The 22,688-nt window shown below is 32.1% G+C and overlaps 2 protein-coding genes across 4 annotated transcripts in view; one reads left to right on the top strand and one right to left on the bottom strand.

Moving 5' to 3' along the window:
- LOC144968748 (uncharacterized) overlaps positions 1-9,495 on the bottom strand; it is a 62,991-nt gene extending 53,496 nt beyond the window's left edge. The window contains exon 1 of one of the 2 annotated variants that reach the window (XM_078907386.1): positions 9,269-9,495. In XM_078907386.1, the coding sequence (XP_078763512.1) occupies positions 9,269-9,373 (105 nt within the window). In that variant the 5' untranslated portion in view covers positions 9,374-9,495. The remainder of the gene's footprint in view (positions 1-9,268) is intronic. The other variant, XM_078907389.1, reaches the window with a different exon arrangement.
- LOC144968749 (uncharacterized) overlaps positions 1-22,688 on the top strand; it is a 57,780-nt gene that overhangs the window by 9,395 nt on the left and 25,697 nt on the right. Inside the window, exon 1 of one of the 2 annotated variants that reach the window (XM_078907391.1) lies at positions 12,447-12,778. The exons of the other annotated variant lie outside the window; for it this stretch is intronic. The gene's annotated coding sequence lies outside the window, so the exon portion shown is untranslated. Of the gene's footprint in view, positions 1-12,446; positions 12,779-22,688 lie in introns of those variants that run through there. 2 annotated transcript variants of the gene reach the window in all.

The following is a 22,688-nucleotide window of genomic DNA, read 5'->3' as shown; positions in this document are numbered from 1 at the left end:
GGCCGTTAACAGCGTTTGTTTGACTAAAAAAAAAAGTTAAATCGGCTACGACGCGTCATGTCTCGTTCTTCATATTGAGTGGTGTGTTGGCCAAGGGTCTCTTGTAAAGCGCATGTATTTGAAACATTTATCTGTTATAAAACTTTTCTCCATACCGATTTATAATAATAATAAATACAATAATAATAATTAATAATAAATAATAATAAAATTAATAATAATAATAATAATATATTATAACAAATTTGATAAAATAATAATAATAATAATAATAATAATAATAATAATAATAAATAATAAATAATAATAATAATAATAATAATAATAATAATAGTAATAATAATAATAATAATAATATCAATAGGATTCAACAGTCGTGACTTCACTTCCCTCGTAATGATGTATAATAACTTATTAACTGGTTCTAAACTATCGGAAAAATGGCGGACGCCCTTATGGAATACTTCTCCGACGAGCACAAAAGTGTATCCAGAGAAGAAAAACATTATAAATCGGATAAAGTTTTGACTTTTATACATTTTGATCACATGGCATGCGAAAAAGTTCTAGCCAGCATGAGGAATAAAAAGTACCGAATTTCTTTGTTTAAAACCAAGCTGCTCGTTCCTGGGCAGACGTGACATCAGACTATTGAATCCTATTAATACGAGGGCGAAGTGGTCGAGAGGTTAAGGCATTGGGCTGTGATCCGGAAGGTCCCGGGTTGGAGTCCTGCATCAGACACGTTCGTTCTTTTCTTTGGGCAAAATTATAATCCCCCAACATGCTCACTTTGAACAACATGGATGACTTTTGTCGGTATCAAACATCTAGTTTGATGGATAATTTATATTCCTTCATGGAATGTGATGGATGATGGTATCTAATGATGCCGTGGTGGAAGGCGTTATTTAAAAAAAGAAACAAATACGGCTGCATGGATAGAGAGGTCAGAGAATTATTTTAAAACAACCCTGATAGAATCAAGCCCACTAAATGAATCATTACTTTTATTCCTTTAAATATTCAAAATTTCTTGATAAATTAGAATGACGTTTTGTGTGTGGATAAGTCAAAATCCTACAAATGGAATGAGATTGGCGGAAGAGTAGCGTCCCTTGATTGGAAGTCACCCATAGTCTGTGACGTCACCGGCGGAAAAGTTATTAGAGAGAGAACGTCATGTTGGTTTGCGCATACGTCTTCGTCCTCGGCCTTTGGAGTTAGACTTTAGCCCGGAGTATTATCTTGAAACCCTGGTGTTTTGCTAAACAGTTTACTTTAAAAAAATAGAGTTTTTATATAGAGCAATATCCACTCAACGTGCTCAACGCGCTTTACAAGGCTTCCCTGGCCAACAGCATCACTGAACGTGTAGGACGGGGCATGACGCCTGCTGGGCGATATAACAATTTTTTTCGGACAAAGACAACGCTGTTAACGGCCAGGTACTCATTTTACACCTGACTACGGTGAGACAATGTGAGTGAAGAGCCTTTTCCAAGGACTGAACTATGCCCCGAGCGAGGCTTGAAACCAGGTCCTTCCGATCCGAAAGCGAGTGTGTCATACCACACGACAACATAGCCGCACATAAGACCTATCTATTTAGATTCAGCTTCAAAATACGGTTGCATTAGTTAGATGTCGCTGATTGAATCAAAGTCCTCTTCTGCATTTGAATAGTATTTTAAGTGATAGAACAAAGCCAACATTATACAAGTCGGCATCAATCCCCACGCAAAAAAAAACAAAAAAAAAAAAAAATAAATAAATAAAAAAAAATATATATATAAATAAAACAAAATAAAAATAAAATAAAACAAAACAAAACAAAAAACAAACAAAAAACAAACAGAAAACAAAATCAAACAAATAAACAATCACACAAAAGAACGGTAATGCGTATAACCAATTGAGTCATCCCAACCTGATGTCTACTTTGCTATATCTACGTCCTTACGTGGGTGTCCGAATCCTTTTAATGTAGTTCCTTTGAGAATTTCGGCGTTTTCTTCCTTTGGGATATAACACTTTTAATAGACAATATAATGTGACACCAATTCCGAATTTATACAACGATAGAAACCATCAATAAATGCTAGAACGCAGTTCCTATTGATTGATATAGTTTTCAAGTAACACACATTCCTGGTCTTATCAGTGACTTCTGGCGAATAGTAATAGTATTAAGAGTAGTAGTGGTTATAGTAGTAGTAGTAGTAGTAGTAGTAGTAGTAGTAGTAATGGTGATAGTAGTGGTAGTAATAGTAGTAGTAGTAGTAGTAGTAGTAGTAGTAGTAGTAGTAGTAGTAGTAGTAGTAGTAATAGTAGTAGTAGTAGTGGTAGTAGTAGTAGTAGTAGTAGTAGTAGTAGTAGTAGTAGTAGTAGTAGTAGTAGTAGTAATGGTGATAGTAGTGGTAGTAATAGTAGTAGTAGTAGTAGTAGTAGTAGTAGTAGTAGTAGTAGTAGTAGTAGTAGTAGTGGTAGTAGTAGTAGTAGTAGTAAGTAGTAGTAGTAGTAGTAGTAGTAGTAGTAGTAGTAATGGTGATAGTAGTGGTAGTAATAGTAGTAGTAGTAGTAGTAGTAGTAGTAGTAGTAGTAGTAGTAGTAGTAGTAGTAATGGTGATAGTAGTGGTAGTAATAGTAGTAGTAGTAGTAGTAGTAGTAGTAGTAGTAGTAGTAGTAGTAGTAGTAGTAGTAGTAATAGTAGTAGTAGTAGTAGTGGTAGTAGTAGTAGTAGTAGTAGTAGTAGTAGTAGTAGTAGTAGTAGTAGTAGTAGTAGTAGTAGTAATGGTGATAGTAGTAGTAGTAATAGTAGTAGTAGTAGTAGTAGTAGTAGTAGTAGTAGTAGTAGTAGTAGTAGTAGTAGTAGTAGTAGTAGCATTGTCCATCTGAAAAGCTTTTTGTTTATATTTTTAACCGTATACTTGAGTCAAAGTTAAAATCAAAGAGCTAACGTTGGCTGTTCGATTTGTCCTCCATTAACTCTTTACGAGTTTGAATGGGAGGGGGAATAGAAAGATAACTGATTATCATTTAACTCTATAATATTGTATAAAATACTCTATAGCTATGTGATCGTCACCGTTATAATTATTGTGTATTATTGGTTAAAATTCAGTTTTTAGATCATTAAAAATAATATGTGTAAGATAAAAGAAACTCTAAAAATTTTACTTCGTAATACTGATCAATTTGACTTGAAACCCAATTTCCTTCTCCTCACCCCCCCCCCTCCTCCTCCTCCTCTTCCTCATTCTTCTTCTTCTTCTTCTTCTTCTTCTTCTTCTTCTTCTTCTTCTTCTTCTTCTTCTTCTTATAATAATAATAATAATAATAATGATAATAATAATAATAATAATAATAATAATAATAATAATAATAATAATAATGATAGAATAATAATATTAATTTAATAATAATAATAATAATAATAATAATAATAATAATAATGATAGCAATAATACTACTATAATAATATAATAATAATGGTTTATATATAATAATAATAGAATAATAATAATAATAATAATAATAATAATATAATAATAATAATAATAATAATAATAATAATAATAATATAATAATAATAGCATTTCTATCGCGATTACCATGAGGATGTCGTGCTCTATGCGCCTTTCATACATGTTGTTCTTTCAGACATGACACCAGATTGATCTGATCACATGACATATGAAAAGTTCTAGCCAGCATGAAGAATAAAAAGTACCGTTTTTCTTTGTTTAGAACCAAGCTGCACGTCGTTGATGGGCGACGTGACCACAGACTATTGAATCCAATTAAGCAAAATTACGAAAGATATTCTACATACCATTTTATCATTATGGACCGCTGCATGGTCTAGTAGAGCAACTCTCACTTTTCACCTGTAAAATGTCGGATCTATTTCAACTGTTGGCGGAGCAAATAAAAGTTAAAATCCATAGAAAAGACTCTTCACACACATTCCATCACCATAATCAAGTGAAGAAAACATTTCCGGCAATTAACTGTCTTTGAAAAAATAATTGATAAAACGTCTTGCAGGCGCAATCATGATTTGTCTTACTGCTTATTTTGTTGTGTCTGTCAGGAAAAAAATGTAATATCGCCTAACAGGCGTCATGTCTCGTTCTACATATTTCGTGTTCCTGTTGGTCCTGGGACGCCATGTAAAGCGCTTTGAGCACATTTAGTGGATATTGCTCTGTATAAAAGCTCAAGTTTTGTTTGGAATCCCTTATAAACTCTTTGAGCATTTATGTGTGTATTTCGCGATATGAACGTCCATTTTTTTCTTCTAAATATAACAATAACATTATAAGAATGTACTAGTAGAAACTCCGCATAGGGAGTTCAAAAAAGTAACCATGATATAAAATGCATAATGATTCGAACGACTGCTGTCTTTTTGTTTGTTTTATCACTGTAAAATGATCGCCGCGTGGGAGAAGAGATGTCTAATTCAAAATGTTGGGAGGGTTTATTTCACGAAAAAAAAATGACGTTAACATCATGTACCCATCACTACTCATCCCATATTTTATGACTCCAGGGAGTTTTATTGGAAGTCTAATTCAGTACAACTCGGTCGTACTCTGGGAAAAACCCATATTTAAAATTTGACCAGAAAACTCGTCCTTCAGATATCGATCGATTTAAATAATCCTCATCTTGGCAAAAACTCTCAAACCTGGGACTTCACGAAGTCCCATGTTCGAGCCTTTTTGCCAAGATGAGGGTCATTTAAATCGATATATATTTGAAGGACGAGTTTTCTGGCCAAATTTTCAAATAAGTATTTTTTTCCAGAGTACGACAGAACTGACATGGCTTCCAAGTACTTTTATGCTTTAGCATATAGTCAAATTGGCTTCTTTCTAACTCATCAGAATATTCTTTCATTTTATTTTCGTCCTAACTCGAGATATTATTTTTTCTTTTCCTGTTTAACCATTTAACTGCCGTACTCTGAAAAGGCGCGTAGGGAAGCTAATTGGTTAAAACATTCGAAATTCGAAGACAAAAAAAAAGGAGCAAGTGAGACTGGTAAGACTCAGAAACCATTGCATATCTGACGTTATGGAACATTTTGAAGTTTTTATTTTATTATTTGATGATTTCACAAAACTGTTGAAAGGAATTGCCATGGGACAAGCATAATGTGGCTGTCCTCTGACAAAACCCATTTTTCCATTTTGGTAAGAAAAAAAAATAATACTCTACAAATCGACCGATCAAAATGACCTTCACCTTTTCAAAATATTTCGGACCTGATTGATACTACAAATAAATCTCAATTTCAAGAATTTTTGGTCTGTTCAAAAGTTCAATCGATCAACTTTTGAAGTTTGATTTTTTTTGGTGTGTGTAAAAAAAGAAATGGTTTTACAAAAGAACGGCATATTTTCTCTCTCTCTCTCTCTCTCTCTCTCTCTCTCTCTCTCTCTCTCTCTCTCGCTTCTCTCTCTCCGCCGATCCATCTATCTATCTATCTATCAATATCTATCTATCTATCTATCTATCTATCTATCTATCTATCTATCTATCTATCTATCTATCTATCTATCTGTCTATCTATCCATCTATCTATCTATCTATCTATCTATCTATCTATCTATCTATCTATCTATCTATCTATCTATCTATCTATCTGAATATATCTATCAATCTAACCATCTATTTTTCTATCTACCTCTATATTATCTATATCTATCTTTCTATCCACCTGTCTATCTATCTATCTATCTATCTATCTATCTAACTATCTATCTATCTATCTATCTATCTATCTATCTATCTATCTATCTATCTATCTATCTATCTATCAATCTATCTATCTATATCAATCAACCTATCTGATTGTCTGTTTTGCTTGCTAGATAGCCATCTTTCTTTTTCTCATTCTCTCTCTCTCTCTCTCTCTCTCTCTCTCTCTCTCTCTCTGTGTGTGTGTGTGTGTGTGTGTGTGTGTGTTTCTCTCTCTATCGCCCTCTCTTTCTTTCTTTCTTTCTTTCTCTATCTCTCTCACACAGATACACACACACACACACACATACTTTCTCTCTCTCTCTCTCTCTCTCTCTCTCTCTCTCTCTCTCTCTCTCTCTATTCTACTCCTATATCAATGTGACCTCTTGTTTTCTTGACTTTCCCTTTGGAGATACCAACTTGGCAATACATATTTAGTAAGCAGCCACATGTGATATACCATGTATCTCTACCTCCACTGGGATCGATAAGATTCTACACTTGAAAGGCTCCATGAATTACGACATCTCTTATTCTCCAAATAGATAATGCACGTCTTCACTAGATAATGTAACGAATTTAATAATTATTATCATTTTGAACTCACTAATACTCCGGATATCAATCCGAGAGTCAAATGATGGAATTCATTTCTACATTACTCGAACAAAACTATTTTTGTTGTCATTTTGGCTAGAAAAAGTTTCACGACAATAATCAATATATTAAAGTAACCTACATAGTCTTGCCACACACCAGAAACAAAAACAAGAAAAACAAAAACAAAAAACTAAACAAAACAACAACTGAATCTCAAATCTGACACAGCTATCACATTTCAAGTTTGAAACATTTGACAAGTTGTCGGCCATTTTAACTGATATACTTGAAGTAAGCGTATTCTGATTATATTGATAACAATGTGGAATGTCACACCACAGCACATTTATTTTGTATGGCTCAGAAGAGGATAAAGTAAAGTAACATTTGGACCTAAGGTCTATCTAGTTTTCTATAACATGAGCATTTATAAAGAATATCCGAAAAACGTGCTCAAAGCGCTTTACAAGGGGTCCCTGGCCAACAACAACACACAACATGTAGGACGAGACGTAACACTTGGTAGGCAATATTACACATTTTATTTTCCATGGACAAAGCTGTTAACGTCCAGGTACTCATTTTACACCTGAGTACGTTGAGAGAATATGACTAAAGAGAATTTTCCAAGTAATCAATTCTGTGCCGCTCAAAGCGGGACTCAAACCCTGGACCTTCCGTCCGAAGGCGAGTACCACATCAAACGACCACATAGCCGCTATAGCATTAAACAAAAATAACATTTGCTTACTTGTGAGCATTAAGATATGACACTAGTCTAAGGGAAATGACTTATATCGTATGGTGTTGTATCGTATCGTTTAAGAGTTAGTTAATAGGCTTTAGAAAACCTTTAAATTTATGCTCTAAGATAGATCGAACAGAACCAGCTATCCAGTCACCCTTGAGTGGACAATATGATCAGATATTTTCAAAGTATCGACTCGTCCGGATTGAAATCGGCTCCATTACCTGTGAGGCAAGTGTAATGTACTATATATATTGAGATTTTGGAACTCCTTGGAAGAGGAGATAGCGGTCTCATTAAATATAAACCTATATAAAGGTCAGTTCTCACGTTTCTTATAAAATGCGAAACGCCCTTCACAATACTTCATTTCTTATTCTGTTTTCCACATGAAACTAAATTTCAACGCTATACAGGAATAGATAAAGATTTGAAAAAAGTGTATGCGAGGAAGTTGATTTTTAGGGGATGATATTTCTGCTAGTTTTCTCTTTTGGTTTCTTGCACTGTTTCATATACACACTTTTTCAGATCTTTATCTTATATCCATGCCTGTCCCCTAATTTGATACTAAGCTAAGATGCTGTTGACTGTAAAGATTAATAAAACATAAATAAATAAAACAGCTTTAAAAAAGAACAAAATATCAAACACGGAACGTTTCGGGCTCTAAACCCCTTTTCAGCCAACCAAAAAAAGCAATTAAAGTATAAATACAGTATTGCAATGAATGTAATGTATTTATATTTTGCTTTTGTTGTTGTTGACTGAAGAACGGTTTTGAGTTCGAAACGTTCCGTGTTTGGTATTTTGTTCTATTTTGAAGCTATTATATTCATTTTTGTTTATTACTGCACCTTAATTTGTCACTTCGATACAGGACAAGTTCTATGCTAGGTATGCAATTTGAACACACTTTTTGCATTATCCGTCACTGCTTTCATATATATATATATATATATATATATATATATATATATATATATATATATATATTATATATTATATATATTACATATATATATATATACATACATACATATATATGTTAATATATATGTCAATCAATCAATACACATATTGACACCCGAGTCGAATGGAGGCATCTTGTGTAGCATGTCGTGCCGCATTCATCTTTAATATAGACGGCCGTGGCAGTGTCCAAGAGACCAAGCCAGGTCCAGAGTTATGTGACCGTGGTCTCCTATCCGATTGTAAAGCACGATGAGGATTGTTTGACTTTCTAACAAAAATAAACTTCATAAATTCCGCATGGCCATCGACATGGGTATGGTTAAACTTAGCTTATACATTATAACTACGGTGGTAGTGCGGCTCCGTGGTCTAGTGGTTTGACATGACACTCGCATTCAAACCGATCGGTCCCGGGTTAAAATCCCTATTTGCAAATTCGAGTCTTGGAAAAGACTCTTTTCTCACCGTACGCAGGAGTAAAATGAATATCTAGCCGTTAAGAGCTTTACAAGCGTCATATCTCGTCTTATCCATTTTAAGTGTTGCTGTTGGCTATGAAACCCTTTGTAAAGTGCTTTGAGCACGTCTAGTCGATCTTGCGATAAGAAATGCTCAAGTTAGTTTTTATGGTGCAGATAGACGTTACCGATCTATATTTTAAAAAAATCAAGTTGAATTTAATCTCAAATTCAATTAACCACGAAAAACGACCTGGACGTCTCAACTTTCCCTTTATTTTTAAACAATTCGGACAAAATAAAAGATGAATGAGAATTTCATCATCGTTCGTCCCCGATGTCAACCAATTAATTATCGTATTCTGGAACGACCCGTATTTAAAGATTTATCCAGAAATCTCATCCTTCAAATATCGATCGATTAAAATGACCCTCATCTTGAGAAACACTATCAAGCCTGAGACCTCGTGTTTGTCAAGATGAGGGTAATTTAAATCGATCGATATTTGAAGGAAGAGATTTTGGCCAAATTTTAAAAAACGCGTCGTTCAATAATACGGCAGTTAACGGGTTAATTAAGGCGAAATCAGAAGAATCAGTCGCTTAAATTCAACCTCATCCTTAAAAAAAAATAATTTGGAACATGCAAAGCCATGGAGTGCCACCTATATTTTGGTCAACGTGACTTTGATACTGCTCTCAAAGATAAATACGGCGATGCAAAAACACTGACCGTGAGAAAAACCAAGTAGCTAGGGTAACTCATCCTTATAAACAAAAGTTCGTTTCTGTGTCCTAAATGAATTCTTAACGACGCTATAAAAGGTTTATTCCACATTATCAATTATTAGAAGAAAAAAATCACAATCGTTAAAGATGTAAGTGCAAAAAATAAATAACTCTAAATTAGACAAACGCGCGGCTTAAAATACATCAACAGACAAAAATAGGTAATCCATCTACAATAAGAGTATGTCTGATAAATTTGTGGAAAATGCCAAAATCATAGAAACATGCTGACCAGGTAAAAAAATAAACTTCTTTGTTTTTGATACATTGTGTCTTACAGGGAAATAAAATTTTCTTTTTCGATTGATATAATTGTTTAAATTTCCTCTTAAAAATTGAAATGAGAAGAAAAGTAAATATACGATATTAATTTATCAAATAAAAGTATATAATATGAAACCTGTGACAAAAGCCATAAGAATAAATGCCAACCAAATAAACAAAAAAAAAAAAAAAAAAAAAAAAAAAACCCCAAAAAACAAAGAAATTATCCAAAAAAAAACAAACAAAACAACCCCCCCCCCCCCAAAACAAAAACAAAAACAAACCTAAAAAAACTAATAAAGTAGGTAATAGATTCTTTGATTCCAAACAAAAATTGAAATCTTCATTGTTTTCTCAATGGAAAGTAAAATAAAGGGAGTACATATAAAAAGGTACAATACACAGTATCGGCCTTTGGCATTTTTCAGATTACAAGCTAAGATGAGAAAGGGAATATAAAAGAAAAGAAACAAAATATAATATACTAAAATAAAGGGAGTAAATATGACTTATATGAAAGGAGACAACATTCTTTTTTTCAAGCTTGGTATTGAAATGCATAACTGGTAACCATACTACAGTAATAACATAAATGGTGTCAAGCGTTCCCGACTCCTCTCCAATTTCAAATACATGTCACACAATAATACGTAGTTCATCCTCTTGCCCATCCTCAAGTGGTATTAATATGATTTATAGATGCACGATCTGCAGTGTGTCGTCATGTTGTTGCCAGATTGACTTTTAATAGCTATATCAAAAATTGGCTGTTCTCATATCATTATTATGCTTGGATCTTTTTTTTTCTCTTTTAAACAGGGTTTTAAAAAAAGGATTTGAGCTTTTATATAGCGCAATATCCACCAACGTGCTCAAAGCGCTTTATAAGGGGTCCTGGTCAACAGCAACACTTAACATGTAGAGCGTGACATGACGTCTGTTAGGCAATATTACAATTTTTCCGGACAGAGACAACGCTGTTAACGGCCAGGTACTCATTTTATACCCGAGTATGGTGAGAGAATGTGAGTAAAGAGCCTTTTCCAAGGACTCAACTATGCGCCGAGCGAGGCTTGAACCCAGGAACTCCCGACCCGAAAGCTAGTGCCTTAGCACAGGACCACATAGCCGCACCCTCTCCTTACCATCTATATAAAAATCGTTACATTCATTGTAATACAATCATATATTTTTTATTCAGATTTCTTTTCTCCTTCATAAAATTTGAAGAAATATTTTTGTTTTAATTCTACAAACTTAAAAAACGGTGGTGTAGAACTTGATTTGCTGGACAAAATTATACATAGCATTTACTTATTCTTTTGAGTTTGAGTTTTAATAATCTACTTTTGTGTTGGGTGGTTATTCATTTTTAAAATTCTGCCTGATAATCTTTTAAAGAAACTACAGGTTTTACTAAATCAAGCCGCATGAATTGATTTAAAGAACAAACAAAAAAAGAGAACACATAGCCACAATGTTTTATGACTGGTTGGGTGTTAAAGCTGGAATCGATTATAAATTGCAATGCTACGTTTTAACTCGAAAATCGATTGCTCACCTTTTTATCTGAAGGATTTTTATTAATGATTATATCCAATCTCGTAATTTAAGATCATGTGATCAGCATCATTTGAGCACCACAAAAAGGGAGAACACAACATTAAAAGACAGAACCTTATATTTCCCAACTCCAACAGTGCGGAATTTTCTTCCATTCAATCTGCGATCTAGCTTTACCTATTCTGAAACAGTTTTTAACTGATAATTCTTTCTGTCTTATTTAGATGGGATGTAGAACGAACCAATTGAGCATTTATTTATTTTAAAAAATAAATTAAAGTTGAAAAACAATGGATAAGCAATCTTTATGATATGCCACAGGTTTAAATACTTCATTTTCGTAGTGTCACATCAGGGAATATATTTACCCTAATTTACATATTTAAAAAAATCCGTATTCTCATTTCTAAATGTTGTTGAAAGATGATGGGTATTTTTTTTAATGATATATACTGCATGTTATGTATATTGTGCGCCTAGAGCCATATTGTATGGGACATGCCCTATATAAATATATTACATTATTATTATTATTATTATTATTATTATTATTATTATTATATTCTTCTTCTTCTTCTTCTTCTTCTTCTTCTTCTTCTTCTTCTTCTTCTTCTTCTTATTATTATTATTATTATTATTATTATTATTATTATTAATATTCTGAAGTTTTAGGGGGAAATCGAGAAACTGATCGATAAGAAGAAAGTTAAACATAATTATGAATAAAAAGAAACAATATTATTTTTGGTTTTAATTCTATATACGAATAGGTATTGGGTGTTCTCCACTTCCATACGGACATTTCCCTCTGGTATTTCTTACCTGATATAAAAAATAAAAAACAAACAAACAAACTTTAGCTGTTCGATTCTAAAATACCAGGCAGGAGTTATACCAACCATTCTTGAGTAGCAAATCACCAAAGCGTAAAACTTCCGACTATATTATGTTTTACTAGCGTATCCTCCCACTCCCAAGAAACTCAATGTCTTTTGTATCAATGACGTCTTTTATCAATTTTTACTAGTCTATTATCTCACCACCTACCTACCCCTTCCCCCTCAAGCCCCCACATAACTAAATCAGCATGACCCCACACGAATGGGGGTATATATGCCGTAGTATTTGATAAAATCGGCAACATTGTTATACTGACTATTAAACGTGTTGATTCTTAAGGATAATATTGTATTCTGTATTGATCATGATTTCAATCTATTCATTATCTCGTTGCCAGTTGATAATTTTAAGGAAAACTTTTGGAACGTTACGTCATTTTCTTGGTCATCACTAAAGATCCATCCACAGTGATCTTTGGTTATCCCTCTCAATCAGTGTAATCACAGATTATAAATTAATAAAGAAAATCCTGTTCATTAATAAGGTTATAATAAAATCACAAATAGAAGAAAAATAAATATAATAAAATAACTCTAGGTTTTTCTTGAAAGAAAAATGGATTCTTGTTTTGGATAAGCTATGTCTAATTAAATGTTGGCATGACAGCAGACTCAGGATGGGATATGTTTCAAAGGACATGCTTTGAAAGAACACTTCGTGATTAAAGGAGTTCTCGAGTAACAGGCTTGGATAGTTTGCACACTTTATTCCTGAAGCATTAAAAAGGGTAAAGTTTGTTATTGGTCTTGATTATCAGTTACCGTTATTATATTAATATTGATACGATTAATGAGTTAAGATTCTATGGATAATTTGAAAAAAGATAAGACTCCATTATATGTTGTTGAGATAATAAAAACTCTCTTGATGCTATCAATTTACTTAAGGTAGATTATATTGTTTAATATCAGTTTAAAAAAAATACAAAACAAAGAAAACAACAACTAAAATTAAAATAAAGAATAAAAAACAAACTAAAAACACAGCAAAATTTAAAACCCACAAAAAAAAAAAAAAAACCAACAAAAAAAAAAAACCCCCAACAAAATAACAAAAACAAAACAAACTAATTCAATAAACAACAAAGCAATTATAAAAACAAATTTGAAAAACCACAAGCAAACATTCATATCATAAAATATTTGGAATTATTATAAAACACAACGCAATTCGTTCTACCCCCTCGACGTCTACAAATATGTGCACCTAGCCTCTCTCCCCCCCCCGCCCCTCTCTCTCTCTCTCTCTCTCTCTCTCTCTCTCTCTCTCTCTCTCTCTCTTAAACTCCGTCTAATACCGAATTCCTACACGCTCATCTTTAGGGTCGTTTGATCCCCCCCCCCCCCCCCCCCCCCCCCCAAAAAAAAAAAAAAAAAAAATTAAAATAAAAAATTCATCTATTATTCTTAACAATTATCAATATGTTAATTTTTTCCTCATTTATTTGTAAGTTATTATTTCACATCAGTTCGCGTTGCGTCGGAATAAACAAGACGGAGAAGACGGAGAATTCAAACTAATCAAAATGAGGAAATCACCATCCTATTGATGCTATGCGTGAAGCTAAATACTCACATCCGTCAACCTTAATGTGTTTTTTGAAGTGGCTTTAGGATTAAAGTGATAGGATATATATATATTATATATATATATATATATATATATATATATATATATATATATTATTGTTATTGTTACCATTATTATTATTATTATTATTATTATTATTATTATTATTATTATTATTATTATTATTATTTATTATTATTATTATTATTATTATTATTATTATTATTATTATTATTATTATTATTATTATATATTATTATTATTATTATCATTATTATTATTATCATTGTCATCATTATCAATCTTAATGTTTTAGAGGTTAATTAACCAAAATAATTACAAAATAAAAACTGATTCACGAAATAATGAGAAACTTACCCCACTGAATTATTTATCGAACAAGATGCCTCTCCCCTGAGAATTGGCAGCTTTGAAGCAACAATACCAATCATAAATATAATCTGTCCTCGCCTCTCTTGATTTTAGTATATTTTCTTTGAAGCAACAAAACCAATCATAAATATTTGTCCTCGCCTCTCTTGATTTTAGTATATTTTATTTGAAGCAACAATACCAATCATAAATATTTGTCCTCGCCTCTCTTGATTTTAGTATATTTTATTTGAAGCAACAATACCAATCATAAATATTTGTCCTCGCCTCTCTTGATTTTAGTATATTTTCTTTGATGCAATAACATCAATCATAAATATTTGTCCTCGCCTCTCTTGATTTTAGTTTATTTTCTTTGAAGCAACAATACCAATCATAAATATCTGTCCTCGCCTCTCTTGATTTTAGTATATTTTAGTTGAAGCAACAATACCAATCATAAATATCTGTCCTCGCCTCTCTTGATTTTAGTATATTTTATTTGAAGCAACAATACCAATCATAAATATTTGTCCTCGCCTCTCTTGATTTCAGTATATTTTATTTGAAGCAACAATACCAATCATAAATATTTGTCCTCGCCTCTCTTGATTTTAGTATATTTTATTTGAAGCAACAATATCAATCATAAATATAATCTGTCCTCGCTTCTCTTGATTTTAGTATATTTTATGACTTCTGCTACATGTGCCTATTTGTTAATGAAATCTAGCAACCTTGAAAACCACGCTGAAGTTTGGATATAACATGGTGTTAAGCAGCAATCATCAATTGACTGGGTATCGTTCTTTCTTTTTTTTTTGTATTGAGAACAAATTTGGAACAAACATATTCAAAACCACTTAAATTTGAAACTCAATTAAACTTTTGGAATTCTAGGAGAACCAAAATAAATAACAATGTAAAATTGAATGTAAACTTCAATTTAATATACGAATACAGATAAAATGGACGTTTCCGGTTTCCCCTTTATCAACAAAACAGAATGAAGGATACGCGAATGACGAATGAGATAATGTGGTACCAGAAAAAAATCGACTTCACCCGGGATCAGATCTCAGTCCCTCTGTGTGTTAGGCGAGTGTTCTACCAACTGAGTTACCTTTTAAATAACGAATTATCTTATTTTGTAGTACCCTACCCTATGAATGTCTTTATCATGACCCTCCCCGTTTTTGCGCATAGAAGAAAGTTACATTTTCATATAGTGAAGTTAAAAGCCTTGGTTTTATTGTGCAAGAAGATTGATTGCTCTTCTTCTTTTCTCATGCGTACAACAAAGAGGGTTAGATACGAGTTACGACATCACCAAAACTACATTCAGGATCAAGAATGCTAAACGAGGGAATTATATCTGTACAACATCAATAATGACACGAGAAACGGTTGCATAACTAAATTAAGCGTCTTCATACATAAATGCAAGGGATTAGAATTGGACAATAATGTTCAATGATAGAGTCGTGCCGTTGTATAGAGAGGAAAAAAAAAAAGAAAAGAAAAACAAGATTCGAATCTTCGAATGTGAATTTTGAATTTGGGAACGAGATTATTGTCTGTTATTTGCCGAAGATTGAAAGATGTGAAAAAGAGATGATGATGTCCTAATGAAAAGATGAGCTAGATGCAATGTTGATGGTGATGATGGTGATGATGATGATGCTGATATTAATAAAATAATAATAATAATAATAATAATAATAATAATAATAATAATAATAAAAATAATAATAATAATAATAAAAATAATAATAATAATAATAATAATAATAATATAATAATAATAATAATAATAATAATAATAATAATGATAATAATAATAAAAACAATGATAACAATAATAATAATAATAATAATAATAATAATAATAATAATAATAATAATAATAATAATATAAATAATATAATGATGATACTACTACTACTACTACTACTACTACTACTACTGCTACTACTACTACTACTACTACTACTACTACTACTACTACCACTACTACTACTACTACTACAAATAATAATAATAATAATAATAATAATAATAATAATAATAATAATAATAATAATAATAATGAAGATGATGATGATGATGATGATGATGATGATGATGATGATGATGATGATGGTGATGATGATGATGATGACGATGATGATGGTGATGATAATAATATGAATGTTTATTAAATAATGAAGTTACCAATATACATTTATAAATATATATATATATATATATATATATATATATATATATATATATATATATATATATATATACGAGATATATATTATATGTGACAAAGATTGTTTTTGTTTCCCAAACTTGTAAAGAATTCTTAAACTGAAGACTTCAAAATTTGTTGGGTTTTTGTTCTTGATAATTTTGGGGTATTTTCCACCGATTGATACATTATGTGGATAGACGTTGTATGGTCAACCTATTTCTATAACATGTTTTGTCAGTGTGGGAAGGAATGAATCCATGCTAGAACGATAGCATATTTCGTAGTCTTACGTAATTATCTGTCACTGGTACATTAGTCCCATTCCTCATTCATTATCCACTTCATCTTGTTCTTTATATAATATAGAAAGAAGGAAACTGACGTCACTCAGCTTTATGTTATTGAGTTCAGACAGCTATTTTTGTGATTACTTCTCACAAAAATTATATCAATCAGACTCTAAACGTTCAAGGTTGCACATATATTTTTCCGTGTTGGTTCTTTATATCCGACTGGCGGCTGTTGAGAGTATCTTACCTAAACGCATAGCATCCATACCCGCCCCCACCGATGTCATAATATTATTATTACGGACCCTTTTTATTACTACGGTTCAATCTCCTTTCTCTGTAAATTGTCTTTAAAGTTTAAACTTTATTCTTTAGCCGCCTGCTGATTACCGCTTCTCAACTTTCGACAAAGTCAAGCCGCAGTCAACATGGTCACTGCCCAAGTTACATTACCTACCCTGTACTTTTATGGTCTTAGCGTAATTGTAAATTGAATTAATAGTTATATATTATTATCAAGGTGCACAGAAACAGCTGTCCACTTAAATATAATCATAATTAACCATTTACCAAAATAATTATTTACATTGACTTATAGAAATATTTACATTGTTAATACGAAAAACAACAACATGTAATGACATTATAAGGTTCTTTCACGCATGCATTTTTAGTTCCGATTGAGCTCGATAGGTATGCTTTAGATACGAGATCAAATTTCAAAACACAGGATTGCAAGACTCCATTTATTATTTCCCTTAAATAAATTTAACATTGCTGTAAGTAATCAGAATGAAATCGTTATGAAAAAAAAAAAAGATTTTATTTATATTTCTCTTAGCTAAAGGGTCCCCAGAGCTATGATGGCAGCACTCAGTTCACAGGCAAAGGAACCAAAATCGATCCTGGGTGCTGCGGAGATTTTTTTTCTGAATCCTTCCTCCCCCCCCCCCCCCCCACACCCCTTCCTGTACATCCAGCAATGTTTAGGGTACCTGGGCCTGTTAGATCTGGCAGAAAGTACTTTGCGATAGGATAGAAAAGTCTCCTTTCTAAAGGATAACAAGCATTTTCTATTGTCCGTTTCACGATATAGAAACAAGGATAAATTCCGGCTAAATGATTCTGAAGGACTATTTCTTTCTCTTTGTATTTGTGACTTATCGTATCAAAAAGGTATTACTTCGGGTGATAATGGCACTGAATATTGAATTTATAGTAAAAAAATAAATGCAAATTGTGCCAAGTCTATGCTGTCAGTGCATAAACCTAAATGGTCATCATATTTTGTTTACGTTATCGACAGTTTCTGCATACGGTTTACACAGACATTATACCAAATCCGCGGGATTGGTAACAATTAATGTTTTCCATGAATTTAAGGATGAACTATATAGCATATATTATGTTCCTGTGCCTATATTATTTCTACAAATCGTTGCGCTACTACTACTACTACTACTACTACTACTACTACTACTACTACTACTTCTACTACTACTACAACAACAACCACAACAACCACAACAACAACTACTACTACTACTACTACTACTACTACTACTACTACTACTACTACTACTACTACTACTACAACAACCACAACAACCACAACAACAACAACAACTACTACTACTACTACTACTTCTACTACTACTACAACAACAACCACAACAACAACAACAACTACTACTACTACTACTACTACTTATAACTACTACTACCACTACTACTACTACTACTACCACTACTACTACCACTACTACCACTACTACTACTACTACTACTACTACCACTACCACTACTACTACTACTACTGCTGCTGCTGCTGCTACTACATACTACTACTACTACTACTACTACTACTACTACTGCTGCTGCTGCTATTACTACTACTACTACTACTACAACAACAACAACAACAACTACTACTACTACTACTACTACTACTACTACTACTACTAACTATACTACTACTACTACTACTATACTACTACTACTACTACTACTACCTCTACTACTACTATACTACTACTACTACTACTACTACTACTACTACCTCTACTACTACTACTACTACCTCTACTACTACTACTACTACTACTACTACTACTACTACTACTACTACTACTACTACTACTCTACTATTGCAACTACCATTATTTCAATTTATCCTCCTCCTCCTCCCGCTAGCACCTGCTTATTTTGACTTTTTTGTAACTCCTCTGTGACACAAGTGTTTGTACTTTTGATTCTACATCAAATGATAGGCTACAACTTCCTCATTTGCGGGAATTGCTATAATAACGTATTGCCCGATTTATTTTGTAACACAGCAAAAAGAAAAAGAAAATACAAAGAAAAGATTGCCAATCAATTTATAGAAAAATGCCAAATTGGCTGAAAATACCAAAATTATCCAGCCAGCACTTTTTTCTAATAAATTGCACATTAGAAAATAGAAATAAATACTATTATTTTGTTCCATTAGCATGAGTAAATGCCTTTACTGAACAAAAACTTACCGCTCCGCTTCAGTTAATGAAGAGCAACAACAACAACAAAAACAAACCGAAAAGCCCCCCCCCCCCCCCCCCCCCCCCCCCCCTCTCCTCGCAAAAAACCCAACAAAAATACAACAACAGAAAACAAACCACGAAGTTTTTTTTTTTATTGGCATGAAAATATCATTTGGCAATTTTGCTTCTTAGATTGAGATCCTGTTGAATAAAAAGAAGCAAATAAGATTATACAATTCCACACTATGGGAAGGTACTTGCTGGGGCCGGTGCACAGACCCGGCCTGTACCTCATCCCCAAGAAAATCCTTCTATTCATTTCAAATCATATGATCATCTTTGTGTTGGAATGAGACAAAGTTAATTAATTTAATACCAAAACAATGGGATGAAATTAATATCAATTGTTTTTTGCATTATATTTCATGCAACAATCCTTTGAGTTCAAAAAGGAAAAGATGATAAAATATTGTTTAATTTAGAATTAATAGGTGCATTGAATTTTTGAGAGCATTTTAAGTTTGAATAATTCAGCCTAAAATTGTCTCGTTTTGAATCAAAGTCATCGTTGTCGAGAGTGGTCAGTGGCTGGATGGGAGACAATAGGGGACTCTATGAGTTATTGGTATGGTGGAAAAGCGCATTGAGCATTATTAGATTATAGAAAATGTGCTATACAAGTGTCATATATTCTTCTTCTTCTTCTTCTTCTTCTTCTTCTTCTTCTTCTTCTTCTTCTTCTTCTTCTTCTTCGTCTTCTTCTTCTTCTTCTTCTTCTTCTTCTTCTTCTTCTTCTTCTTCTTCTTCTTCTTCTTCTTCTTCTTCTTCTTCTTCTTCTTTTCTTCTTTTTCTTATTCTAATTATATTATTATTATTATTATTATTATCATTATCATTATCATTATTATTATTATCATTATTATTATTATTATTATTATTATTATTATTATATATTATTATTATTATTATTATTATTATTATTATTACTATTATTATTATTATATTATTATTATTATTATTATTATTATTATTATTATTATTATTATTATTATTATTATTATTATTATCATTAGTATTATTATTATATCATTATTATTAAAAGAAAAGACCATTCCCTATAATTTGTAGTTTGTTTTATTTGGAATATTGTTAAAAATTAATTGAGTTGCAACCATCTGAACTCGATCGACATTTTGTAGAAAAGTAATTTTGGGAAAATCTGCTTCACTTTTCACTAAACGTGTTTGCAACGTAACATACCCTCAAAAAGAAAAAAAAACATGTTTAAATTGCAAATTTTAATTTACTGTTATACTATTATTGGGAAATTCCCAAATATTTTTGTAGGAAACTCCCAAAACGCTCCTAATTAGCCATATCCCTAAAGTACTTCCATGACACGTTCATTTCCCTTAAGCCCTTTACATGTTAACGAGTTAACTTCGTAATCTCGAAAAACACGTAATTTAAAAAAAATGGCCAGAAAACTCGTTCTTCAAATATGGATCGATTTAAATGGCCCTCATCTTGACAAAATATTTTCAATCCTGGGAATTCGAAAAGTCTCAGCTTTGAGATTTGTTGCCAAGATGAGGGTCATTTAAATCAACCGATATTTGAATGAAGATTATTCTGGCCATATTTTTTAAATATGAGTTTTTCCAGAGGACGACAGTTTACTGGTTAAAGAGTGATTTAAAAACAACAACTTATCTTTTCGTTTTTCCGATTTCGAGGTATTGAGGATACGTTTCCATAAAATGTCTCATGCAGCGAATCATTTTATAATGACTAAACTTCAAATCCGTACAAATCTAAGGAAATCCTTCTGCTAATTGGTGCTTAAACTAGAGTTTACGATTCAGTTTATCCAGTTCATGGCAAGAAATAATAAAAAAGTAGAAAAATTGATGCAACGAGTTTTCAGAAAATCAGCCTTCAATTATGAATATCTGTTGTGCAATTACCACGCACTGTAACAACGCACAACGCATTTTGGACATATTTTTGTTCCCTATTTTCTGCGACACTTTTTAGATGCATCACATTCTGAGAAGAGCTGCCACGACGAAGGCGTGAAATAAATTCCTAGAAATAAACGCAGTGTTTAACTTTAATTTTATTTGTTTTTGCTTCTTTGTTGCTAGTATTCTTCATTTATGATTAACTATTTTATCATATGAATAAAAATATATAGATAGATAATTTGATAAACAGATACATAAATACATATATATATATATATATATATATATATATATATATATATATATATATATATATATATATGAATGGGTAATTGGATGGATGGATATGTCAATGGATAGATAAACAGGTTGGTAGTTAGGGACGTAGATAGTTGGAGATAAATACACAAATGGATGGATAAACAAATAGATATAGGTAAGGGCTTGGGCAACTAGTGATAGCGATATATATATATATGTATATAACTAGTGATAGCGATATATATATCGTGCAGCTATGTGGTATAGTCGTATGACACTCGCTTTCAGATCGCAAGTTCCTGGGTTCGAGCCTTGCTCGGTAGAGAGTTGAGTCCTTGGAAAATAATCTTTACTCACAGTCTCTCACTGTCATGGTCTCAAGTGAGTAAAGAGCTACTCGACTATGCATAAAGATATATGTAGAATGAGGCCCCAGAATTTACTAGTTACTATAAATGAAAAACAATTAACGATTTGTTTACAATGAAATAAAAATAATGATGAAATTTAATTAAAAGAGATAAACAGTGATCGTGGCAGTTACAAATAGAGATATGAATATTTTACGTAACTTATGATAATATGTCAGGTTCATAAGTTTACGTTTCCAGGCAGTTGATGGGCTTGGATGATCTATTCCTCTGATAACGGGATTGGACTCGTAAAATTCCACTTCCAGGCAATTGGTAAGAGGTTATAGTGTAGTACAGCGGGCTTGGGTTTGATCCTTGAAGATTATACAATCAAAGTTAAAAGCTCCGGCGTCTTAATGGTGTAGATATAATATCTACAAAGTCCCAAAAGATAAAAATCTTACAATATATATATAGGAATAGAGCGACTGGCCGTCCGGCATAGATTGTGGAGAGAAAGTGAGTGTCAAATGTTAGACCTATCAGCTTTTATAATAAGTGGCTACGTGACAGAATGTAGAACGAAAAGTATTCACTAATTAGAAATTAATTCGAGGGAAGGCTATAAAAGGAAAGACGATCTAATATTAGAAGGTAAAGTTTATCTAAGCCTACCGAAATATAACTGGAGTGAGATGAATTCAGTTCTTAATAAAATAAAATTTAATAAGATAATTGTGAACAACCTTTACTGTGACACCCCCCACCCACGTTTAAAATATACTCTTTAACCATTATGGGAAAGATAGATTTTACAAACGGAAGTAAATTTACTATCATGATACTCTAGCATTAATCCATTGTTATGATTTGTGCTACAATTAAATTATTTATTAACTAGACATGGAAATGTTTATATTAACGTAGGTATATGAATGGGTGACAATAACAATGAAAGATTGTGATTACAAATCATTGTGATAAACAACATGATGGCAATGTGATTACAAATCATTGTGATAAACAATAATGAAGCATGATTTAAGTCGATGATATGAAGGTAATTT

The sequence above is a fragment of the Berghia stephanieae genome, chromosome 3 (assembly GCF_034508935.2).
Source record: "Berghia stephanieae isolate SIO BIC M18660-M18661 chromosome 3, UCSD_Bste_1.3, whole genome shotgun sequence".
In the NCBI taxonomy this organism is placed as follows: domain Eukaryota; kingdom Metazoa; phylum Mollusca; class Gastropoda; order Nudibranchia; family Aeolidiidae; genus Berghia; species Berghia stephanieae.
The sequence above is the reverse complement of the archived record's forward strand: the minus strand, read 5'-3'. Positions and strand labels throughout refer to the sequence as shown.